The sequence below is a fragment of the Syngnathus floridae genome, chromosome 1 (genome assembly GCF_059516105.1).
Source record: "Syngnathus floridae isolate MCC-2025c chromosome 1, RoL_Sflo_1.0, whole genome shotgun sequence".
In the NCBI taxonomy this organism is placed as follows: domain Eukaryota; kingdom Metazoa; phylum Chordata; class Actinopteri; order Syngnathiformes; family Syngnathidae; genus Syngnathus; species Syngnathus floridae.
Window position 1 is genome coordinate 10,777,287 of NC_142413.1, and position 20,660 is coordinate 10,797,946.

The 20,660-nt window shown below is 40.9% G+C and overlaps 1 protein-coding gene across 7 annotated transcripts; it reads left to right on the forward strand.

The window, feature by feature from the left end:
- Positions 1 to 43: 43 nt before the first annotated feature.
- On the forward strand, positions 44 to 20,482 carry ccdc142 (coiled-coil domain containing 142). Of its 7 annotated transcripts, XM_088365028.1 has the most exons (19): positions 45 to 373; positions 771 to 1,236; positions 1,518 to 1,592; positions 3,802 to 3,836; positions 4,526 to 4,568; positions 4,974 to 5,209; positions 6,491 to 6,718; positions 8,246 to 9,396; positions 11,037 to 11,326; positions 12,351 to 12,437; positions 13,095 to 13,280; positions 14,444 to 14,610; positions 15,491 to 15,643; positions 16,606 to 16,720; positions 17,441 to 17,618; positions 17,705 to 17,815; positions 18,478 to 18,587; positions 19,415 to 19,583; positions 20,195 to 20,482. In XM_088365028.1, the coding sequence occupies exons 3-19, from the start codon at positions 1,535 to 1,537 to the stop codon at positions 20,301 to 20,303; spliced, it is 3,426 nt and encodes a 1,141-aa protein (XP_088221154.1). In that variant the 5' UTR covers positions 45 to 373; positions 771 to 1,236; positions 1,518 to 1,534; the 3' UTR covers positions 20,304 to 20,482. The 7 variants fall into 7 exon arrangements, 6 of the variants coding, with proteins under 6 accessions (XP_088221069.1, XP_088221224.1, XP_088221154.1 ...); XM_088364943.1 differs by lacking the exons at positions 771 to 1,236; positions 20,195 to 20,482 and adding an exon at positions 19,907 to 20,145 and having other exon boundaries at positions 44 to 373; XM_088364799.1 differs by lacking the exon at positions 771 to 1,236.
- The last annotated feature ends 178 nt before the right edge of the window (positions 20,483 to 20,660 follow it).

Here is a 20,660-nt window from a genome sequence, read left to right on the forward strand (position 1 = left end):
GTTTTTTTTAATCGTTTTTAAAAAAATCTTTATTTGGGTTGTGGTTTAATTTATGAACATTTAAGGGTCATTTCTGTCGTTAACGCTGCATTTTGTCGGGTTGTAAAATCATCACACCGCTCAAGGGCGTTTTTGCAGTTGTGCCTTGACTACGCCGTTTTATCACTGAAGTGTCCAGTGGGAGTTGCTGATGGTGTCGGCAGAGGGACGCTTACCTGTCTTGTGTGTCAACACCGTGAATTAGATTCCTGCAAATAACGGTGTGAATGTGTGTGACCAGACAGCTATTGCAAGTTTTTTTTTTAACTTTTAATTAAACTTTTTGGGGTATTATGATGATTTCGCGTCGTTATGATCCTCTTCTGCAGAGAAGGTAATTTCTTTTGTAAATTTAATGACACCGTGCATCAACTATCCTGTTACCTTATATTTATGTCTTTGTAATACATTTCTTGATTAGTCCCTGCAATGTGCCTTGCGTTATGCATGTTTTCAGTATAAATGCCGTGTGACTTTATATGTAGTTTGAGCTAATATTATGCTAAAAACTCACTTTGTTCTGTTACTTTCCGTCTGAACACTAGTTGTATAGCTCTCAGGTACTCTCTCAAGGGCAGCCAAAAATAATAATAATACCTAAAAGTAACTTATAAACACAACAGTTGGTCTTTAAGTGGAAAGATTATCAAGAATATATTAATACCATAACAATAATATGTTGAGGGTTAGTTTAAGAAAAATAAATACATGAAATGAATTTGCTCTTGCAGTTGTAACATGGCTTCAACAGATGGCAGCAAGGTAGCTTTGACAGACGGTAAACTATGAAGAAGAAGAAGAAGAAAAGGTAAACACGGAAGCCTTCGTGTTTTCCATGACAACTGAGAAGCAAACGCCTGCATGGATTGGCTCCTGTCTTCGTTCTAGTCTCGCGATCAAGCGCTTTTTTTTAACACCCGCGAGGATTAACAAATACACGGATGGACATTTCTCTAACCTGACTGTTGTCCAACATGCCACTGCAGGATTATTGCGGTCTGTTTCAGGACTACGGATATAAAGATGATATTTGCAGCTTTGCCCAAATCTGTCGTTCTCGGACTAGTGTCATCTGGTTGTGGCGTTAGCTCTTTCCACGATGAATACATGTTTTTGAGCCAACGACTTGGTCATGTTCCTAAGGATGGACCAGACTTGGACCAACAGGAGCATTTTCTCGGGGTGATTCAGAAAGATGTAAGGTTTAAGGCTTCAACTCTCCATTTTGTTAAACACACATTGCTAAATGGCAGATGTTAATTACATAGCAGATTAGATAGAAAAACTAACTATATAATCAAACCCATCACATGTTTTCTGCCATTTGACTTAAATGCAAATGATCATCATTGATCATTTTGAATGTAAATTATTCTAAATCCACGGAAGTTACTTTTCTTTTTCCACTTTGCACTATGTTATATATTTATTTCAACATATAAATACACGGAAGACATAATCATATGCTTTCTTTTCAGACGAAGCTGATACTGCAATGGATGAAAACAATTTCGATATCTTGAAAGACCGTGCTGGAAAGCTTGGTCTAACAGGTGATCTTGACATAAACGCATGATCAGTATACCACCTACTTACTGCTGTTCATGTACAAGTATTTGGTGTTGCCTTCCAAGGTCGTCTTACAAAGTACAGGTTAAAATACAAAAAAAGTCAAAGAACATCAGAAACAAGTAATGTACAAGTGACCTCAAACAAGTCCTATATATACATTATACTTTATAAAGTGTACAGACAGAAACAAGTATTGTACAAGTGACCGTAAACAAGTAGTATATCTGAATTATACTTTCTAAAGTACACTTAAGTGTAAGTATATAATAACGTAGTAGTATATAAAATGTACTCTGAACTATGTACTTGTAGTATCTGTTTGTCTATCTAATCTTTTTTAACACAGCAAAATTGATAACCATTGAAAAGGAAATGAAGCTTCCCACAAAATTTTTTAATTCCTGGTTGATTGTGACAGTATGACCAATATGATTATTAAATATGAATATTATTACGATAATATTATTTAATTAATCAATCCCTTGTTTATCATGGATAAGTGGTTCCAAGACCACCCGCGATAGGTGAAAATCCGCGATGTAGAGGAAATATATTGTTGCAATATCCATAAAAGGCTTTTATAAACGTTTATTGTACAGTGATCCCTCGCTACTTCGCAATTCGTTTATCGCGGCTTCATTACATCGTGGATTTCTTTCAACCAAAAAAATAATGATTTCAAAATTGAGCAATTAAGGCACGAACGTTGCCCGCATGCCAGCAGAAGGCATGGGGTGCCCACACAATCGCGGATTTTTCAAAATAAATAAATGCATGAAATAAAGAAAAATAAAACATTAAAAAAAAAACTAATATAGCAATTATGGCACGGAAGTTGACTGCACGCCAGCAGAAAGCAGGGAGTGCCCACACAATCAAAGTTTAAAAAAATATTATAATAATTCAACAAGAATTACAAAAGTTGCCCACACGCCAGCAGAAGGCAGCGAGTGCCCACACAATTCAAAATCCACGTCTCTGATCATCCATTTTACCACTCGATGCATATGGATACATAGCAGGAGATTGAGATAAAGCCTGGTTAGAGCTGCTCTTATAGCTCTAAGCCAATCATCGGCAAGGATACAGATCAACATGTTCCCATTAATCCCCTCTTGGCCGGTAGTGTTCTGTAAAGTCATATGGGCAGCCAAAACCCCGCGCTCCAAGTGATGCCGCAAAAAGTCGCGATGCACCGAATATATCCGCAATATTTGTTTTCATATAAACCCACGATGTACTGAGGCCAAGATAAATGTAGCAAGGGATGTTAGGGATATTACTAGTCAATGCAAAATGTAGTAATCCCAACACACCTATGATAGACTATCTGTATTTACATTCACATTGACAAGATCCTATGCAGGACAAATACACTTTTGCTGTGTGTTATCAAAATAAACACAGTGGGGGGAACACATTCATTGCATACACATTTGTAATTGTTTATATAATCCATATAATAAACACTTAAAGTCAAACCTCGGTTTTCGACTACAATCCGTTCCAGAAGGCGGTTCGAGAAGTGAATTCCGAATCTATTTTCCCGTTACAAATAATGGAAAAATTTTTTAATCTGTTCCAAGACTAAAAACACCGCCTTTTTAAAGCATTATCTCATTTGGGCATTTCGATCGCGCAACTGCACCGCCGACCGCGCAACAGCACCGCACTGGTCGCATTATTGTGACAGAGCCATTGCTGAAATTTAGAAAATATTTTTAAAGTCCTGATGTACTTTCCAAAATTTAAGTGGACCTCAGTGCGCAGGGAGCTTAATTTGGTCCGATCGCGCAACCGCAGCGCGCCGGGCGCTCACTGTCGCATTGCTTTACGAGCGTCTTTGTGTTTTAGGATGGCTTTACTTGCTTTCTTTGGAGGCATGATTAGGTGTTAATACAATCCTCAAAGTAACGAAAATATAAAAACAACGCACAGAGTCAGTCGACATCTGGGCCGTGCGGTCGGGTTTTCTCGGGTACTCTCGGCTATTCTCGCGAGGTTCGACCTCCGAATTTTTGTTCGACAACCGAAGCAAAAAAATCTCAAATTTTTCGTTCGAATTCCGATTTGTTCGAGAACCGGACGTTCGAAAACTGAGGCTTGACTGTACTTGTCTTGCACTACCCTACATGTTTCACTTCCACTTAAGATTAATTTTCCGTGCATTTCTTTTCTTCTCACGTTCAGAAAAGTCTGGATCATTCACTTCGGAAGAGGAGAAGGTTTGTTGTTTTTTGGAAAAGAAATACATAAATGTGAAAAGCCTTTGAGATATTTCAATGTAGCTGTCCATTGTAATCATTTTTATGTCTTGACAATAAAGCGAGCCCAACATTGATAGGAGTTTATTTAATGACAGTACGACAATTCCCCCTGGAAAAAAACTCAGAAGTGATTTAACGGTATTTTAGAACAGAGTGGCAGTATACTTACTAACGCCCACTTTTTGGATTGAATTTGCTTGATTTGACACATCAGCCTGACTACTTCACGGAAGGAAGAGATCATGATTTTTCCATTGGAAATCATTGTCAAGACTATTGCTTAAAATGTCCAAATCAGCTATCAGTTGGCACCAAAATTTACATGGACATCTATACTTGTGAGTACTTCGACGTAACACAAGGATTAGTCTTTCCGTGGCTGATTTAAGAGCAAGGGCTATCCTTCGGTGCAAAATAAAATAATATTCTACCAAAGCAGTGGTCTCCGAGGTGCTTCTTGGTTATAATGGTGGTCCCTTGGACTAAACCAGTGGAAAACCCCTGCTGTATGTCATTGTTGGAGATACTCAGGGAAGGATCGCTAAATTGGAGGCACATATTTGTGTTACAACCTTTCCTGCAAAACAGTATATACATTTTTCATCTTTCTGAAAACACTAATTTTGATTACCCTCACAATCTTGCAGAAGGCGTGTGTATCCTGTACGACAGAGGATCTGAACACGAATGGTACAGTGTGAACATGTACTAACATACCCTGTTTGAAATGAAGCATTTTAGCAAAATTTCCACTTGTCTTTTTTTTTTTTTCCTTTCTGAACCGCTTATCCTCATGAGAGTCATGGTCATATATTTAATAGTAATAGTATGTAGCTGATGACTTAGTAGTATTACCAAAAGTAATTATAGTATTATTTAGTACTAGTAGTAGTCTGAGTAGGCCTCAGCCTTCACACAGCAATGTTTATTTCTGTACAATGTTTAATAAACAATAAAGAGGCCTACCGCTGTTTAAGTAGAATAGGACCAGCATATTGGTATTTCTAAAAACAACTTTATTGCAGTAATCTTTATTTAACCTTTATTTGCCAATCATTTACTTCCTTATTTCTTTTTTGTATTTGCTTCCTTTAGGGTCATGGTCACAGAGGACCATCTGTCATTTACTCAGAAGCACCTTCAATCCTCCTATGAAATGGTTGTTACCTGACCATAGGCAAGATGATTATGAAGAAGGAGAAGAAAATTTTGTCGTGGCCTGCAACTTAGTGTCCAGATCTTCTGCTCGTATCCTGCGTTTGCAACATGTTCTTACAAGTGTGTCAATGCAGTGGCAGCCTTTCAGCGGGGCACAAATGGGTTCTCCCAAGGTGAGCTGCTGGAGCAATATTCATTGTTATTTGGTTTGTACAAAGGCCATGCGGCTAGCTTTTTATTTATTTATGTATGTATGTATGTATGTATGTATGTATGTATGTATGTATGTATGTATGTATGTATGTATGTATGTATGTATGTATGTATTTATTTATTTATTTAGTTTTAACTTTCAAGCAAAAACTTGAGATACGGGCGCTGTGTGGTGCCAGTAAACTTAATTTAATTTACTTCCCAAGCAACCGTTTGGCATATTTTGAACAATTTGTGACAGACTCTCGGACCAGGCCGTACGTGTGAAAGACAAAAAAATACTTGAAGTAGTTCCGGCTATCTTTTTATCCAAGGCTGAAAAATTTGTGATTTTTAAAAGTGACCAGATTCTCTCCATCACATTTGTCTGTGACTGACTCTTGACGCATGTCAAGTTATCGCGGTCACGACACTGGTATTGAATTCACAAGCTAGCAAGATGAGTAAACCTAACAGACATACCGTATTGGCCCGAATATAAGACGACCCCGATTATAAGACGACCCCCTCTTTTTCAAGACTCAAGTTTGAAATAAGACTTTTTGAACACCAAATTTAATTTTTATACAGAAAATAATTACATCTGAAACAAATTATTATAACAATATATTTGAGAGAAAAAGCATGTTATTTTGCCTCATTCAAATCATGCAAAACTGTCTATCACATCTTAATATCTAAACATTTAAATATGTAAACTAAAGTGCAATCACATTTGTAAATGATTATTAGAAACTAGCAATTGGACAAACATACTGTAATGAAGCTGTGGAATTATGCATTCCTTAGGTTATTATTTTTGTACGTCAATAGAGTGCAGTATTGTGCAGTTATATTTTTGCTTATTAAAAACACAATCATAAAAAGTTATTAATGGGAAGGGCCTGCAAAGGTTTAATGGCATTTCCATTACTTTCAGTAGTGAAAGGTGCTACATATGTGATGTGAAAGTTTTGCTTTAAGATCGTGATGACAGAATGAAACACGCCTTCCAACAAATCAATTATGTCCTAGACACCTATTGGGCTCCGAATGCTATTTTTTTACTTGGCATGTTTTCTTTATTTAATGTAAAGTTGTTGGGGCTTCCCTTTTGTATCGTGATTAATTAAAACCAAAATACAATCCATTCACAATTACAAAGTAAAACTAATGAAATGGGCATGGATTTAAGCCAGGTGTCACGTGCTTGTTTTTTGACTTGGACTAAATCCTTGTTTTCTCCCATAATCCTGGTCAAGATCTGTGTCAAGGGCAGGACTGTGTTAGGTGATAGTGTTCTCCTCGTGCCCGCTTCACCCTTCCTGAATAAGCATTACCAAGCTCTGTGGAAGCTCTTGGAGCAGAGATCACTGCTGCTCTTCATCCACGAGTACACCAGGAGGGCTCATTTAACTACTGCGTACATCTCAAAAGTGGGCCACTTGCTTGAGGATCACTTGAGGAAGTCACACCTCTCATCTAACCTGGTATATACAAAATGTACATTGAGCGTTATTACAAGAACAATATTATGTTAAAGTTTTCGTTTGACAAACCACACTAAGATAAGCGTATTATTGGAACGGTATGCTTTCACAAAGATAGTGTCACAAAAAGGCAAAGCAAGGCAGCTATATTTACATATACAGTGATCCCTCGTTTATTGTGGGAGATGCTTTCTAGAACCACCCGCAATAAATGAAAATCTGCAAAGTAGAACCGGTATATGTATTCTTTAGGAATTTAAACACCATTGTATTGAAATTTCCGACGCTTAATGTTTCTTGTTGGCTGCAAGTGGGCTTGGGTGTATTGCAAGTTCATTTGAAGTTTGGTTTACCTTGCCAAGAAATTCCAAGTGTCCACCTTCAGGATTAGCAAACGGCACTAACCCGAGGGACATCATGCATAGCGAAACCATAGTGAGTCACAGTTGCGCATGAATCTCCTGTTGCATTGTGGTCCTATCCACAATATTAAGGGTTTGTAAACCCTCCCCAATACTTTTACGCAAAATATACCTTTCCCATTCCTTTAATAAACATTCCCACACTGTTCTGTGCATGTATTGTACTTTTACAGTAAATAAAAGAACAAAGACGTAATATTATGTCCGGCTCCTCCTGGATTGGTGCTGTTCCCTCGTACGTGTCCGGCTGTCGGCCTCATGTGCTTGTCCTCAGTCACATATGCAGTGACGCACATTGCTAGGAGGCACGCTCATTGCTCGGAAGCACGCCCCGTGCTGTCAGCGCTCATTGCCAATGTCCCAACTGCTTCTGCACCGCGCTGGTGTTTTTTTCCTTCGAGCGCGGCTGTTTCACGTCTCCGCTCCGTTCTCATCCTGCTGACCCGCCCTCCGCACTAGACCTCGGGGACGCGCGTCGCCAATGCGGAACTGCGCGTGCTAATCGGCGCTGATCGCCGTTGTCTGTCCAGTGTTACCTGCTGATTAGGGCATGTGTATAGACGCCGTGCACCGGTCAGCCCTCGCCGTTTCATCTGCTTTGACACACACACGCCTGCTACCTGATTCCCGTTTGCCTGATCCGCTTTGTAGTGAGATGCCTGAACTCTATTTGGCCCGACCTTCTGCCTTTTCCAACCACGACACACGACGTGAGCTCGCTTACTGGCTCGTCAGACACCTACCTTATTCCAGCCTCCCCTTTCCCATTCCCTAAATAAAGAGTCGTTCGTGACAGGCCGGCTGCCGTGCTTCCCGCACTTGTCCGCAGTGACGCACATTGCTCAGAGGCGCGCCTCGTGGTATCAGCGTGTATTTAAACACCATTCTCCCGTCACTTATAAACCCCCAGAGTAGGTAAGCTGCAATAGGTGAAGCAAGGGATCACTGTATAGCGCATTTCAAACAACAATTAAGAGACCTTTGAAAGCAAACCCCTGAAAAAGCACCTCACTAACATTACCAACGGAACACATTTAAATTAGATTAGAGTCTGATGTAATATGTTGAATTGATTTTCATTTAACATTTCTTCTGTCCTCTGCAGATGCCACACCTCTGCTCATCAGCCAAGGTGCATCTTGTCTCCTTGTGCCAGGAGTTTCGCATTCATCTCAACCACTGGTCTTGTCTTTATGCAAAAGTCCAGTCTGACATCTACCTCAGGCGTGCCCTGGCCCAGCAGAACAAGTTGCTGGAAGAAATTAGACGAACACTTGACTTGCTTGGTCTGCAAGTGCTCGTTGTAATGGAACGTTATGTCCATGCTGTTCTGTTTGCCATGGCGCAATCTGATTCAGACCACACACCAAGGGAAGTCATGGCAGATGTTTTAGCTTGCACAGAGCTGTATAACAAGGCACTGGATGAGCAGAGAATACAGCACGGCACCACCCATCTGAGAACTAAATTATTACAACAGATTTGTTACACCACGCTGACAAACAGTCTGAGACATCAACCTGCTGCTGTCTCAGTTAAAGACCTGCTGAGTATTATGGCAGCACATCACGCAAATACAGCAGCCAATCAACTCCATCTGTGGACCGCACGGCAATGTGTTTGTGAATCTCATGCTAAGCTGGGAATTTCTGCCCTCTTGCTGTCCAGATCTCCTTCAATGTTAACTTGGGAGCTGTTACAGGATACGTTCTTAAACTCTTGCTCCTCCTTTCACACCTGCCATCTTCACACCCCCAAACTTCACTTGGAAAACACTGACAATGAAAATAATCATCATTCGGTTCCAGAAAAGGCCACCTTTTCCCCCATCAAAAATACCCATAGGAAGAACTTATCCTTTCAGTGCCAAATATGTACCTCCAACAATGGCACAGTACGGACAGATGTAGACCATAACAACCCTTTAAGAAACTTTCAACATTTGCAGGAGTCAAATCAACCCACCATTTACTACCATTTGTCAACTAGCCCATTGTCAGACTTTTGCCAGCAGGACCAGTCCAAAATTGAGCTTCTATTTCATGTGCTTGTTTCCTCTGGTGACTTGCTCGCTCCACTGCTATCACATCCTTTGACACCTACTATACAACTATTTCCTCACACTGTAACAATAGAGGAGCTACCACCAAATGGGAAGGCTGATACCAATCAAAGAATCAGGGACTGCGGTATGGAGGGAACTTACCAAGACATTGTTGAACTGGACATACCCACCAGGCATGCAGTCAGTCCCAGGTAATAATTTCAAACACGTAGGGCTGCTCAGTTAATCAAGTTTCAATCACAATCACAATTTTGGCTCCAGACGATCTCAAAATCCATATAGTTAAGGACAAACGATTATTTGGTGTTGCCAAATACACTGCTCAATAGAGAGTATGTTGCAATAATTTTTCCATCCATCCATCCATCCATCCATCCATCCATCCATCCATCCATCCATCCATCCATCCATCCATCCATCCATCCATCCATCCATCTTCTTCCACTTATCCGGGGTTGGGTCGCCAGAGCAGCAGCTTTAGGAGGGACTCCCAAACTTCTCTCTCCCCAGCCACTTCGTCCAGCTCATTCCGGGGGATCCCAAGGCATTCCCGGCCAGCTGAGAGACATAGTCTCTTCAGCGCGTCCTGGGTCGTCCATGGGGTCTCCTACCAGTGGGACATGCCCGGAACACCTCCCCAGGTAGGCGTCCAGTAGGCATCCTGGTGAGATGCCCGAGCCACCTCATCTGACTCCTCTCAACTTGAAGGAGCAGCGGCTCTAGTCCGAGTCTCTCCCGGATGACCGAGCTTCTCACCCTATCTCTAAGGGAGAGCCCGGACACCTTGCGGAGGAAACTAATTTCGGCCACTTGTATCCGGGGATCTTATTCTTTAGGTCACGACCATAGGTGAGGGTAGGAGCAACCAGTAAATTGAGAGCTTTGCCTTTTGGCTCAGCTCTCTCTTCACCACGACGGACCGGTACAGAGTCCGCATGACAGCCGACGCTGCACCAATCCGCCTGTCGATCTCCCACTCCATCCTGCCCTCGCTCGTGAACAAGACCCCAAGATACTTGAACTCCTCCACTTGGGGCAGGATCTCATCCCCGATCCAGAGAGGGCATTCCACCCTTTTCCGACTGAGGACCATGGACTCAGATTTGGAGATGCTGATCCTCATCCCAACCGCTTCACACTCAGCTGCCAACCGCTCCAGTGAGAGCTGGAGATCACGGCTTGAAGAAGCCAACAGCACCACATCGTCTGCAAAAAGCAGAGATGCAATGCTGAGGTCCCCAAACCGGAAGCCCTGAACACCTTGGCTGCGCCTAGAAATTCTGTCCATAAAAGTTATGAACAGAATCGGTGACAAAGGGCAGCCTTGGCGGCCATGGGCAAAGGCCTGGCCACCAGACGCTCGCCTTCGAGCCCCAACTCCAGGCCTGGCTCCAGAGTGGGGCCCCGGTGACCCGCATTCGGGCGAGGGAAAACGAAGTCCATTTGTTGTTTTCTTCATAAGGGCCATGCTTTGTCTGGCCCCTAGATGTTGTAGAAGGGTTAAAGAATGTTGCCTTGGTATGTAGGTGAAATATAGGATGACAACAAGGGGATGAGCATCGAGGCAGAAGATGGGCTTCTATAAATTGGGTGGTGTTTTGAACAATTCTCTGGTTTTTTGCATTTACAGTGTTTTTCGACTAATGGTCTGCAGCATTGGTTATAGGATGGAACCACACTTATGAGCCATTTGTAACTCTTTTCATCCGTGACTAGAATAAATTGTGATGAGAATTAATTGTCATAGGATATAATATGCCAATGTTTTTCATACACAACATTCTCGTGATGTCCTGACAGAAGTCTGTTGTTTTTGCCTTTTTGTTCATAGCTCAGGCTCTGGACAGCCAAGTCCCAAAAAGGCTGTTGAAGATGGTCAAAAAGATAAGGATGGCTGTGCATATCATCCTCGCTCCGTTCAGTGGTTGGACCTCAGTCAGTCAATGCTGTTTGATGATCTGTTTGGAGAGTACCGCACACTGCTGTGGGCTCGCTGCAGCAAAGCATTGTGGCTCCAGATGCATGTACCACATGGAGCAAGAAGTACAGGGAGCATCAATCTCCATGACAATCACAGGATCTTCCAAGTTCTTCAGATTTTCAGACAGATTTCAACCACAGGTGAGAAGATAACTGTGCAGGGCACGTATATTATAGTCAACTGCTACAAACATCCTGAAAATTGTATGGTTATGCGATTGTTGATAAGACCACTTCACAATAAAATGCTGTTGTGAGTCATTTTCAATTGCACGAGTATTCAAGCATTGCTCCCACTACTGGTGAAAAAGTTAAACGTTTGTTTTACGAAGGAACGCTTTTACTTCTCAGCTCTCAAAGCACAGTATTTGCAAGATTTTAGACACAAAATAGTGACTCGCTCTGCTGTCATGCTGCGGCTGACGAAACAGGCTTTCACACTGCAGTAACCAATTCAGGACCCTCCCCATCTATCTGGGTAGATCTAACACGTTGGTACTGCTTACTTATGTTTCCCTTCCATATAGATCCGTAAATTTACTCGAAACATTAACGAAGCAGCCTATTTTGAAATGAAATAGCCTCGTGCGTAGAGCAGCTATCATTATAGCATTAGCCACCCGCAAACTCCCATGAGCCTCTGCAAAGTGTCATGGCGGCCCCCTGTAAACAATCACGTTTCTCAAATTCTATGATAAAAGTGATCGAAACTGACAAAAGACTGATTTAACACATTGGTGCTGCTTATTTATGATTCCATTGGACATTGATCTGTAAACGTACTCGAAAACATTAATGGGACAGCCTATTTTGAAATGAAATAGCCTCGTGGGTACAACAGCTATTCAGTGACGCCCCCTGACCACGGTTGCCGTATTGCTGGGAAGCGATGTGACCTTGTAATTTACTAGTCGTACTAAAACGTACTGAAACATTTTGGCAGAGCGCTGTGTACAACCAGTATGGATCAACAAATTCATCAATTGATCCATATATAAGGTGCTCCGCATTATAAGGCGCGCTGTGGTTTTTTGAGGAAATTTTAAGTTTTTAAGTGCGCCTAATAGTGCGGAAAATACGGTATTTCTATTTTGTAGGTGTCAAGAATAGTTTGTATTCAAAAGCCATTTTTATTGTGTCTAAATGACATTTCTGTTTATTGCAGATGTACATCCAAAGGAGTGCAAAGCCATGCTGGAGGAGTTCAATGTAAATATGTTAGTCAGTGCAGCACATGCTCAGTGGGACTCTGGTTAGTGTCTAAAACAAACACACACATACACACAAAAGACAAAAGGCTAGATTTCATTAGCAATCCAAAGTGAGGGAATCTATACTGTTTGACATTTAAAAAAAAAAAAAAAGGTAAAGACCCAATGATTGTCACACACGCAACTGGGTGTGGTGAAATTTGTCCCTGCATTCAACCCATCCCCGAGGGGAGCAGTGCCGCGCCCAGGAATCATTTGGTGATCTAACCCCCCAATTCCAACCCTTAATGCTGAGTGCCGAGCAGGGAGGCAATGGGTCAATCATTTGGTGTTGCGTACATTTGACTTTCGCTTTTTCTTTTACTACGAGTGGTAAATCATACTTGCTGAACGTTCTCGTGTCTCTTTTAGTATCGATGAAAAGAACACCCTGTCTGTGTCTTTTCTAATGAGGTTAAGGCTAATGATCCTTCTTGATGATTGGGGAACACATTCATACTAAGAATAGACACATTATCAGATCTGACAAGTGAAATGTCGCTACAGGCACTCTTTATTGCAATAGGAAATCTAGTGAAGCCAATAAATTGATGTGTAATTAAGTCAAGAAAATAAAAGCTCGTTGTGTACCTCAAGTATATTTTTTGTAATATGTGTATACCATACCATCCCCTTATGTTGTCCTTCGCTTTTCTCAGTGGTGTGCCAAGGTTTGGGAGCAGCTGTAAAAGACAAGTGTCTTCTGACAGCCAGAAAGCAACACAGCAGGTCTTTGGCACCTTCATCAAATCAAGATGACAGTGTGATGATGTCTGAGACCGCAGAGTACTTGATGAAGCTTACTCAGCCTCTGCTGTCCTCTCTTTCTTACTGCAATGCACCAGGTAAACATGCTGTGGTTAATACCAGTGTCTCAACCTGTCGCTGATGTCAAAATGTACCATGGATTGATGAGTGACAACAATTTTAGATCTTTGCTCAGGACGACATATCAAGGAAAATCCACTTTTTTGCTTTCATATTCGTTTTATTGTGCACTTGGAGTCTCCAACATAGTAGAAAAGTGTAATCTATCCCTCCAGGTGTTGCAGAGATACTTTTATGATCTGTTCGCGTGCTATTTTTCACTCCGTTCAGTTTTCTCCATTTTCTACATATTTTTATCTATTACGTTACAGTCTTTGGGGCGGGATTACCAAACAAGGTAATGGATGTTGCCAAACGGTTTCGCAAATCCGCCATTAATCGCGGCGACTTTTGTAGTCCAAAGTCAATATGCCAAAAGTACAAGTGGAAAAATCTAAATGTTCCGTTAATCTACACAATTGTTACAGCGTACCCCAGCATCAGAACCTCAACGAGCCTGTGGACTACAGTTAACTAAGAAAAAAGGACATGACAGACAGGACATGACAAAATGAAGTGCTACATATCTTTTCCCTGTTCATTTTTTTACCATTAATTTTTGTGCATGTTACATCCAGTCTCTTGTTATAAGGAGGGCCCTCTCTTCCTATTGGTCAATGCCAAAGAACCAATCGAAAGACGACGTAGTACCGTATGTTCCGGACTATAAGTCGCTCCGGTGTACAAGTCGCACCAGCCATAAAATGCGTAATAAAGAAGAAAAAAACATATATGTCGCACCGGAGTACAAGTTGCATTTCTGGGGGAACTTTATTTGACAAAATCCAAAACCAAGAACAGACATGAACCAGCAAAAACAGGCTAAACAATACGATATGCTTACGTTACATAAACACAAACGAGGAACTGAGAACGTGCCTGACGTAACATATTAACAGCTATATATAATAACTATAACATAAATAACAAATTTATCAAACCATCCGTGTCACTCCATATAATTAAATCCATCGAAATCTTCGTCCTTTGTGTCACACACAAATCACAATTATATAACTGCGACATAACTGATACATTTCTACGACTGGCCTCTTAGACACTTTATGTTGTCAACTCCAGCACAGTTGTTAGCTTCTTTTTCTGTTTCAGCTACTTTGAGCTAGTTCTTTTTCTGTTTCAGGTACTTTGAGCTTCTTCCCAACAAGGCTCCCTTTCCACAGGTTGACTGTTAGCTTGACGTTAGCTACATTGCAATTGTCCACAGTGTGGGTCATGTCAAAGGCCTACCAGTTCCTCTCCTCTTGGAGCCTCAACAAGTTCTTACTCATCACACAAGGAGACCTCAAAGTAAGCTGTCAAATAAAAAACAATATATTGTCGCACAATATACTATACATTTATCAAAAGTCTTGTCAAAAGAGTGCTCCAGGTCCCTTTGGGCCAGAGGTCACTAACATTGAATGAATGGGCCAGGCTGTGTCTGCGTTCCTTTGAAAATGTTTAATGGGTTAGCGCAAAGGTTCTGAACAGCCATTTTCCACAATACCTTGTCGTACTGAAAGCATTGAGATGAGGTGTCAAAGTAATTTTCATCTTGGGCCATATTTTGTTCATAGCTTCCCTCTCAAGAGTGTTATGACAGAAACTCTTAAAAGCATACAGTATAATCACTACACTTACATGATTGCCCGTATATCATTGTGATTATAATGTACATATTTATGTTTAACAAATTTAGTTTAAATTCAAACGTTATGGAAAGATAACTGATTTGGTATAAAAAAAAATACTTGAAAGATCTGCAGATTGGCATAAAAAAAATACTTGAAAGATCTGTAGAAAGTGAAGAAAAATAATTTTAGTGCATCATTTATGCCATAAATTTTATGGCAAAACAAACAAAGCAAATTCATTTAGCAACAAGCGTGCAGTAGATGTAATTTATTGACTTTTGTGGGCTACTAAATATGATGACTCGGGCGTAGCTTACATATTTGATGTCGCTTCCACGCTGATGTGAATTTTATTGACAACACAATGACAAATGGCTTTTTGCTGTCCTGTATTTCATACCATCTATTTTAACAAGTTGTGCAGTGTTAAATCTCATGTTTTAATTTATTTTATTTTTATTTTTAATTTATTTTCCTTAATTAGTAAATAAGCGTAAACTCAATAATATGTCAGTAATTACCTAGAAAAAAAATCAAATCTTTATTTTCCGTAGGTGTTGAAGGAGTCATTGGACAATTTGGTGAAGCAGACAAAATCTTTGACGATGAGCTCAGAGAATAATTGTCTTTCCACTCTTCATATCCATAATCAACTTGGACTGAAGCAGGAGCTCCAAAAGGTTGATGCAGCTATCTGCGACCTTCAGGTAACAAGCTTTTTCCTCTGTAGTTGAGATGTACAGTAATCCCTCGCTACTTCGTGCTTCACCTATCGCGGCCTCACTCTATCGCGGATCATTTTTCGAAACAAATATTGCGGACAGATTCGGTGTATCGTGGATTTTTATTTATTTATCTATTTATTTATTTATTTATTTACCTACCGTATTTTTTCGACCAAAGGGCGCACCGTAATAAAAGGCGCGGTCTCAGTTATGTGCGCCATTACTGTATTTAACACACTCATAGGGCGCACCACATCATAAGGCACATGCATGCCATGATTTACAGTAAACAAAAAAAAAAAACGTCACGGGAGCAAGAAAGTGAATTCGGTTGTACTTGATTCTACTATTTAACCATGTACTCTACTGTACTCACATTATTGTTGATTGATATCCAAGTCAAGTCAAGTCCATACGGAAATCCGTCCAAGTCCTCATCTTTTCTTCATCCAAATTAAACAGTTGGGCAAGTTCGCCATCTGACATACCAATTTCCATCGTCATTGTCTTGTCGTTGTCGCGTTGCTCTTCGGCAATGATCCCGGCTTCCCAGGAAGCTTGAATTGTGCCTCGTAAGCATGTCTCGTCGTCTGTGCCATTTTAGAGGGTCCGAATGCTGTTTTCTTTGCCCAAACAATTGTATTTATTTATCAATGGCGGCGGAGGTACGTGGTCATCTCTCCGAGAGCTGCTGCCCCCGTGACCCAACCCCGGATAAGCGGAAGAAGATGGATAGTTGGACAAATAGCTGCAATAGGACAGATGCTCTGAAATGGTCGAAAGTGATTTTTTTTTTGCGACAGAGTTGGTACATATTGATGAGCAGACATACTTTAGGTGTTGTTGACTTACCTTAGTTCCATTTCAATTCAAACATCCTTAGTGTACCAATAACCAACCCCCACACGGACACTGAAGATACTGATGTCTTCTTCTTGAATTAGGCTTTTTCTTCTCTGGTGCTAAAAAACTTTTCCGATGACTGCAAAAGGATGTCTGCCCATCTCTTTGAGCAGAACATGCCCTCTGCTGGACACTGGAGACTCAACCCCAGGCTAGGTACAGTACTGCCATATAATGTGCAATCTATTTTTTTTTTTTTTTTTTTTAGCTCTTATCCATGTTAAAATGCTAATTCCTCACCCAAAACACTCCCAAAGTGGTGTTTTCCTCTAATCACTCATCTTGGAGCATTCCTGCTCATTCTTTTTCTCTCAGAATTAGCCCAGCCCGATTCAAGAATCCGTACTTTGACATCACTAAACACGCACCCAGTTTCTCAGAACAGCTGTGGCTGTTTTGATTTTGGTGCATCAAATAATTTGTCAAATGTATGCAGTGTGATCGCATTGAATGAGTTTTTTTCTATGGAGTTTTGAGATGGCCTACAGAGGCCGAGATGTACCGGAGTCAAATTCCTTGTTTGGCATGCTCAAACTTGGCAAATAAAGATTGATTCTGATTCTTTCTCAAGACCAGTGGTCAGAATTCTCAGTCATTCCATATGCCAGTCAGTATAATTTGATACAGACTGGCTGGCATATCCAGTTTCTAAAAAGTTATTCACAGAACATGAAGAACCGTGCGTGATTAGCTGGAGGCAGAAATTTAATCGATAGAAGGTACTTAGAACATCCACAGTTGTTCCAAATGAAGACTGACCGCCCTGATAATCCTCATGAATTATATTTTGTATGACGGCAGTCTCTTCTGTTATGAAATACTTTCCATTCAGATGGGTGCCTGTGAATTGAATTGTCACTTTCTTTTGGTCACCAGGCTTTCCTATTACTCCCAGTGAGTATGCATCAGAAGCTGCTCAGAATGTGATTGGTCAGGTTTTGGAGGGTGTGGCATTACTGTCTGATGATGTCCGCGTGCAGGCTCTAAGTTTAACCATGACGGCCTTTATGGAGGCATGGATGGAACACATCCTGAAACAACGGATAAAATTCAGGTATATTCCTCTGACAATCAGGTTACCAACCTAAACAGAATATATACTAAATAATGTATGTATCGTGTCTTTTGCTTCCTCCTTAGTGTACAGGGAGCGCTTCAACTGAAGCATGACTTTGACTCTATCAGAGAATTTATCTCCTCTGACAGATATGGCCTGCCAGAGGAACTCCTTCAGCAACTACTCAGCCTTAGGTATCCTCGTGCCTTGGTGTAACTTAACTTTTACAAACTAGTGTGCCAAGCACCTTTAACAATAGGAAGGATTTGCCAGGTTGCCCCGTATTCTAGAGCAGAAGTCACCAACCTTTTTGAAACTGAGAGCTCATCTTTTGGGTACTGATTAATGCAAAGGCATATAAGTTTGATACGCACAATTAGAGCAAATTTGCTCTAGTTTGGAGGTAGATTAGCCCCTCATTCTTGTTTCTCCTGCTAATATTTCTTCATGAACGCTATGATTTGGTCATTCGCAGAAATGCTTTTGATCTATACTATTTTTCCTACCCCAAATATTCCAAACACATTTATACTAATGCAAGTATGACTAAAAAATAGCACCAAAATAAGATTTGATACAGCTTACTGGCAACTGACTGGAGGTATTCTTAGTGACAGCCCACGAGCTACTCAAGTGATTCTGGTGTCCACATAGTGACAGCTGTTCTAGACCTTAATTGAGATGATTTAACTATACCCGAGCTAATAATTTCAAAGTTTAATTATTTTTGTTCGACTCACTTTAACACCTGTACAACTCATTATCAAATTTTAAGAAATTATCACATATGTACTGGACTGATATTTCTGAAACAGTTTTGATGAGTAGGTTGGTGATTTCCTTTGTCTTTCTACAGAGTATTTCAACAAGTGGACTCTGCGGTATTATGTCTACTTCAGCAGCCACAGGTCAGACCATATCTGCAGAGCAGTACCTGGGAGCCTTTCATACGCTGCTGTGAGTTGGGTACTATCAAGTATTGTCATGTCTTTGTTTTATAGTCTGTGATCATAGTTATGATACTCTAGTAAAAGTCGATTGGCCCTTTAAGAGTAGGTCACGTGACTAGAATCAAGAAAGAAGCGGGGCAGTAAGCACTCGTTTCAGCACGGTGTTGAAAGCGAACGCTGCTTGTTCCATTCTCTCCTGCAGTTCGGCAAAACTACTGCCTACATTTTGTGTTATACAAGGCATATACCTTTGTTTTAGGTTATGCATCGAAATACATCTTTTGAGTTCTGAAATTATACACTATGCTGAGTTGCACTAATACTATGAAACTATGTGAAACTACGTGAAAGTTATCTGGGGCATGAAGCCCCTGGCAGGGTCACCCATGGCAAACAGGTCCTAGGTGAGGGGCCAGACAATGCACGGCTCACAGATCCCTTATGACTTTGTTTACCCTTGCGCTCAAGAGGGGGGTGCCAGGCCTGGAGGTGGGACTCAAAGGTGGCCGTGCCTTGACACATGGTCGAGCACAGCCAAAAAAGGAAATGTGGGTTCCCCTTCCCATTGGGGGACCACCTGTAGGGTCCGCAGTGAGCTGGGCGGCTGCTAAAGGCAAGACCTTTGCGGTCCAGTCCGGCTACAGAAACTAGCTCTAGAGACATAGTGAAGGTGTCACCATGTCAGTATATCAGAAATGAAATGAGGCTGACATTAATCAATAATATTTGGCAGCCCTTTTTGACAATATAAAAACTGTTCAATAAGGCAATATCTGAAATAATTTAAATGCATTCTCTCCCACGCGATATTACCAGAATGAACCTGTATGTGTTTACTTCCAGGTCCCGCTAAGAGCAGTAGAGACAGCTTGAGTGCAGCTGTGGGGAGCAGCATAACCAACCTGAGGGGTATGGAAGGGGACTACATGACTCAGTCTAATCCTTCCGTTCTAAGCACTGGCATTTCTTCAGTGGACCCATTTATCCCAGGAGAGCCCTACCTTGCACCAAGGTTCATTTTGAAGTCTGTTAACATTGTTGACTGTTTGAAAAAAAAAATCATACTTGTTTTTTTTTCTTTTACCTATGAAGTTACCTGTGTATAGAGACAGACAAAGCTTACTTCTTGAATCCAAGCTTCTATTTTATGCATTTGCACCAAAACTATTATTATATTATTATAATAATACTTTACGCGTTAGGATTTGCCCGCCGCCAAGACAAATATACTTAATGAAGTCGATTATAGCAATGGTGAAGCTTCGCACTTCCAAGCATGCTTCAGCTGAGCATTGAGCAGTGAATTCCCGGCGCCACTGTCTGTGTGTGTTAAAGAGAGGATGCAACCGGCCGCATCACTCACCTCCATCCTGCACCAACACGGAACGGTCCATCCTTTCCCATCGAGTGAAATCATGCTAAAAGGTGTTCGCCCTCACCACCGCGACAATATACTGTACGCTGTGTTTTAGAACAATACTTACTGGTGGCTAGTACAGTATATGGACAATGCATACAGAAACATACGTACAATGAGGTTTACATTTTGCATTTTAATGTCTCAAATTAACAGTGTTTTGAGCACCTGAAATGAAATTTGTGCTTTCTCTCTTTAACTTCCAGTTTAGCTCTGGGTGCTTCTCAACAAGACTGGTTAGACTTGAGGATCCATACGAGTTCTCGCCGCTGGCGGTTGCCAGGACTACAGTGTCTTTCCAAGTCTGAACCCTGAACAATAAAAGCTGAACTATTTTTTTCACAGAGATCAAACTCATTTAATGGGTCACTATATTTTATAAGCAATAAAAATGTCAGAAAGGTATGTTGGAATAATGCACTGATATAGTCAGTCATCAAACAAGTTGTTTGGTAAGGGGTTCTCAGAGCCATGAATAAACATTGGAAACCTGTTGATGTCTGTTGTGATTTTTTTTTTTAATTTGATTTGACTTGTTTATTTTGGCAAGTACAACACACTTATTACAACATTTCACATTTTGTTTTACATGACTTGTCGAAAAGAGAAGCGAGTTGAAGCAATTCTGCTTCCCGATTACAACCGAGGGTTTATTATTATTTTATTGTATTC

What these genes read in the sequence shown, in the direction of transcription:
- ccdc142 (XM_088364799.1), top strand. Translation starts at nt 352, where the DNA reads ATGATCCTCTTCTGCAGAGAAG. An exon ending in TTCTTACTGCAATGCACCAG is followed by an intron (nt 13,281 to 14,443) that starts GTAAACATGCTG and finishes TTTCTGTTTCAG; the next exon opens with GTACTTTGAGCTTCTTCCCA. An exon ending in CAGCAACTACTCAGCCTTAG is followed by an intron (nt 17,816 to 18,477) that starts GTATCCTCGTGC and finishes GTCTTTCTACAG; the next exon opens with AGTATTTCAACAAGTGGACT.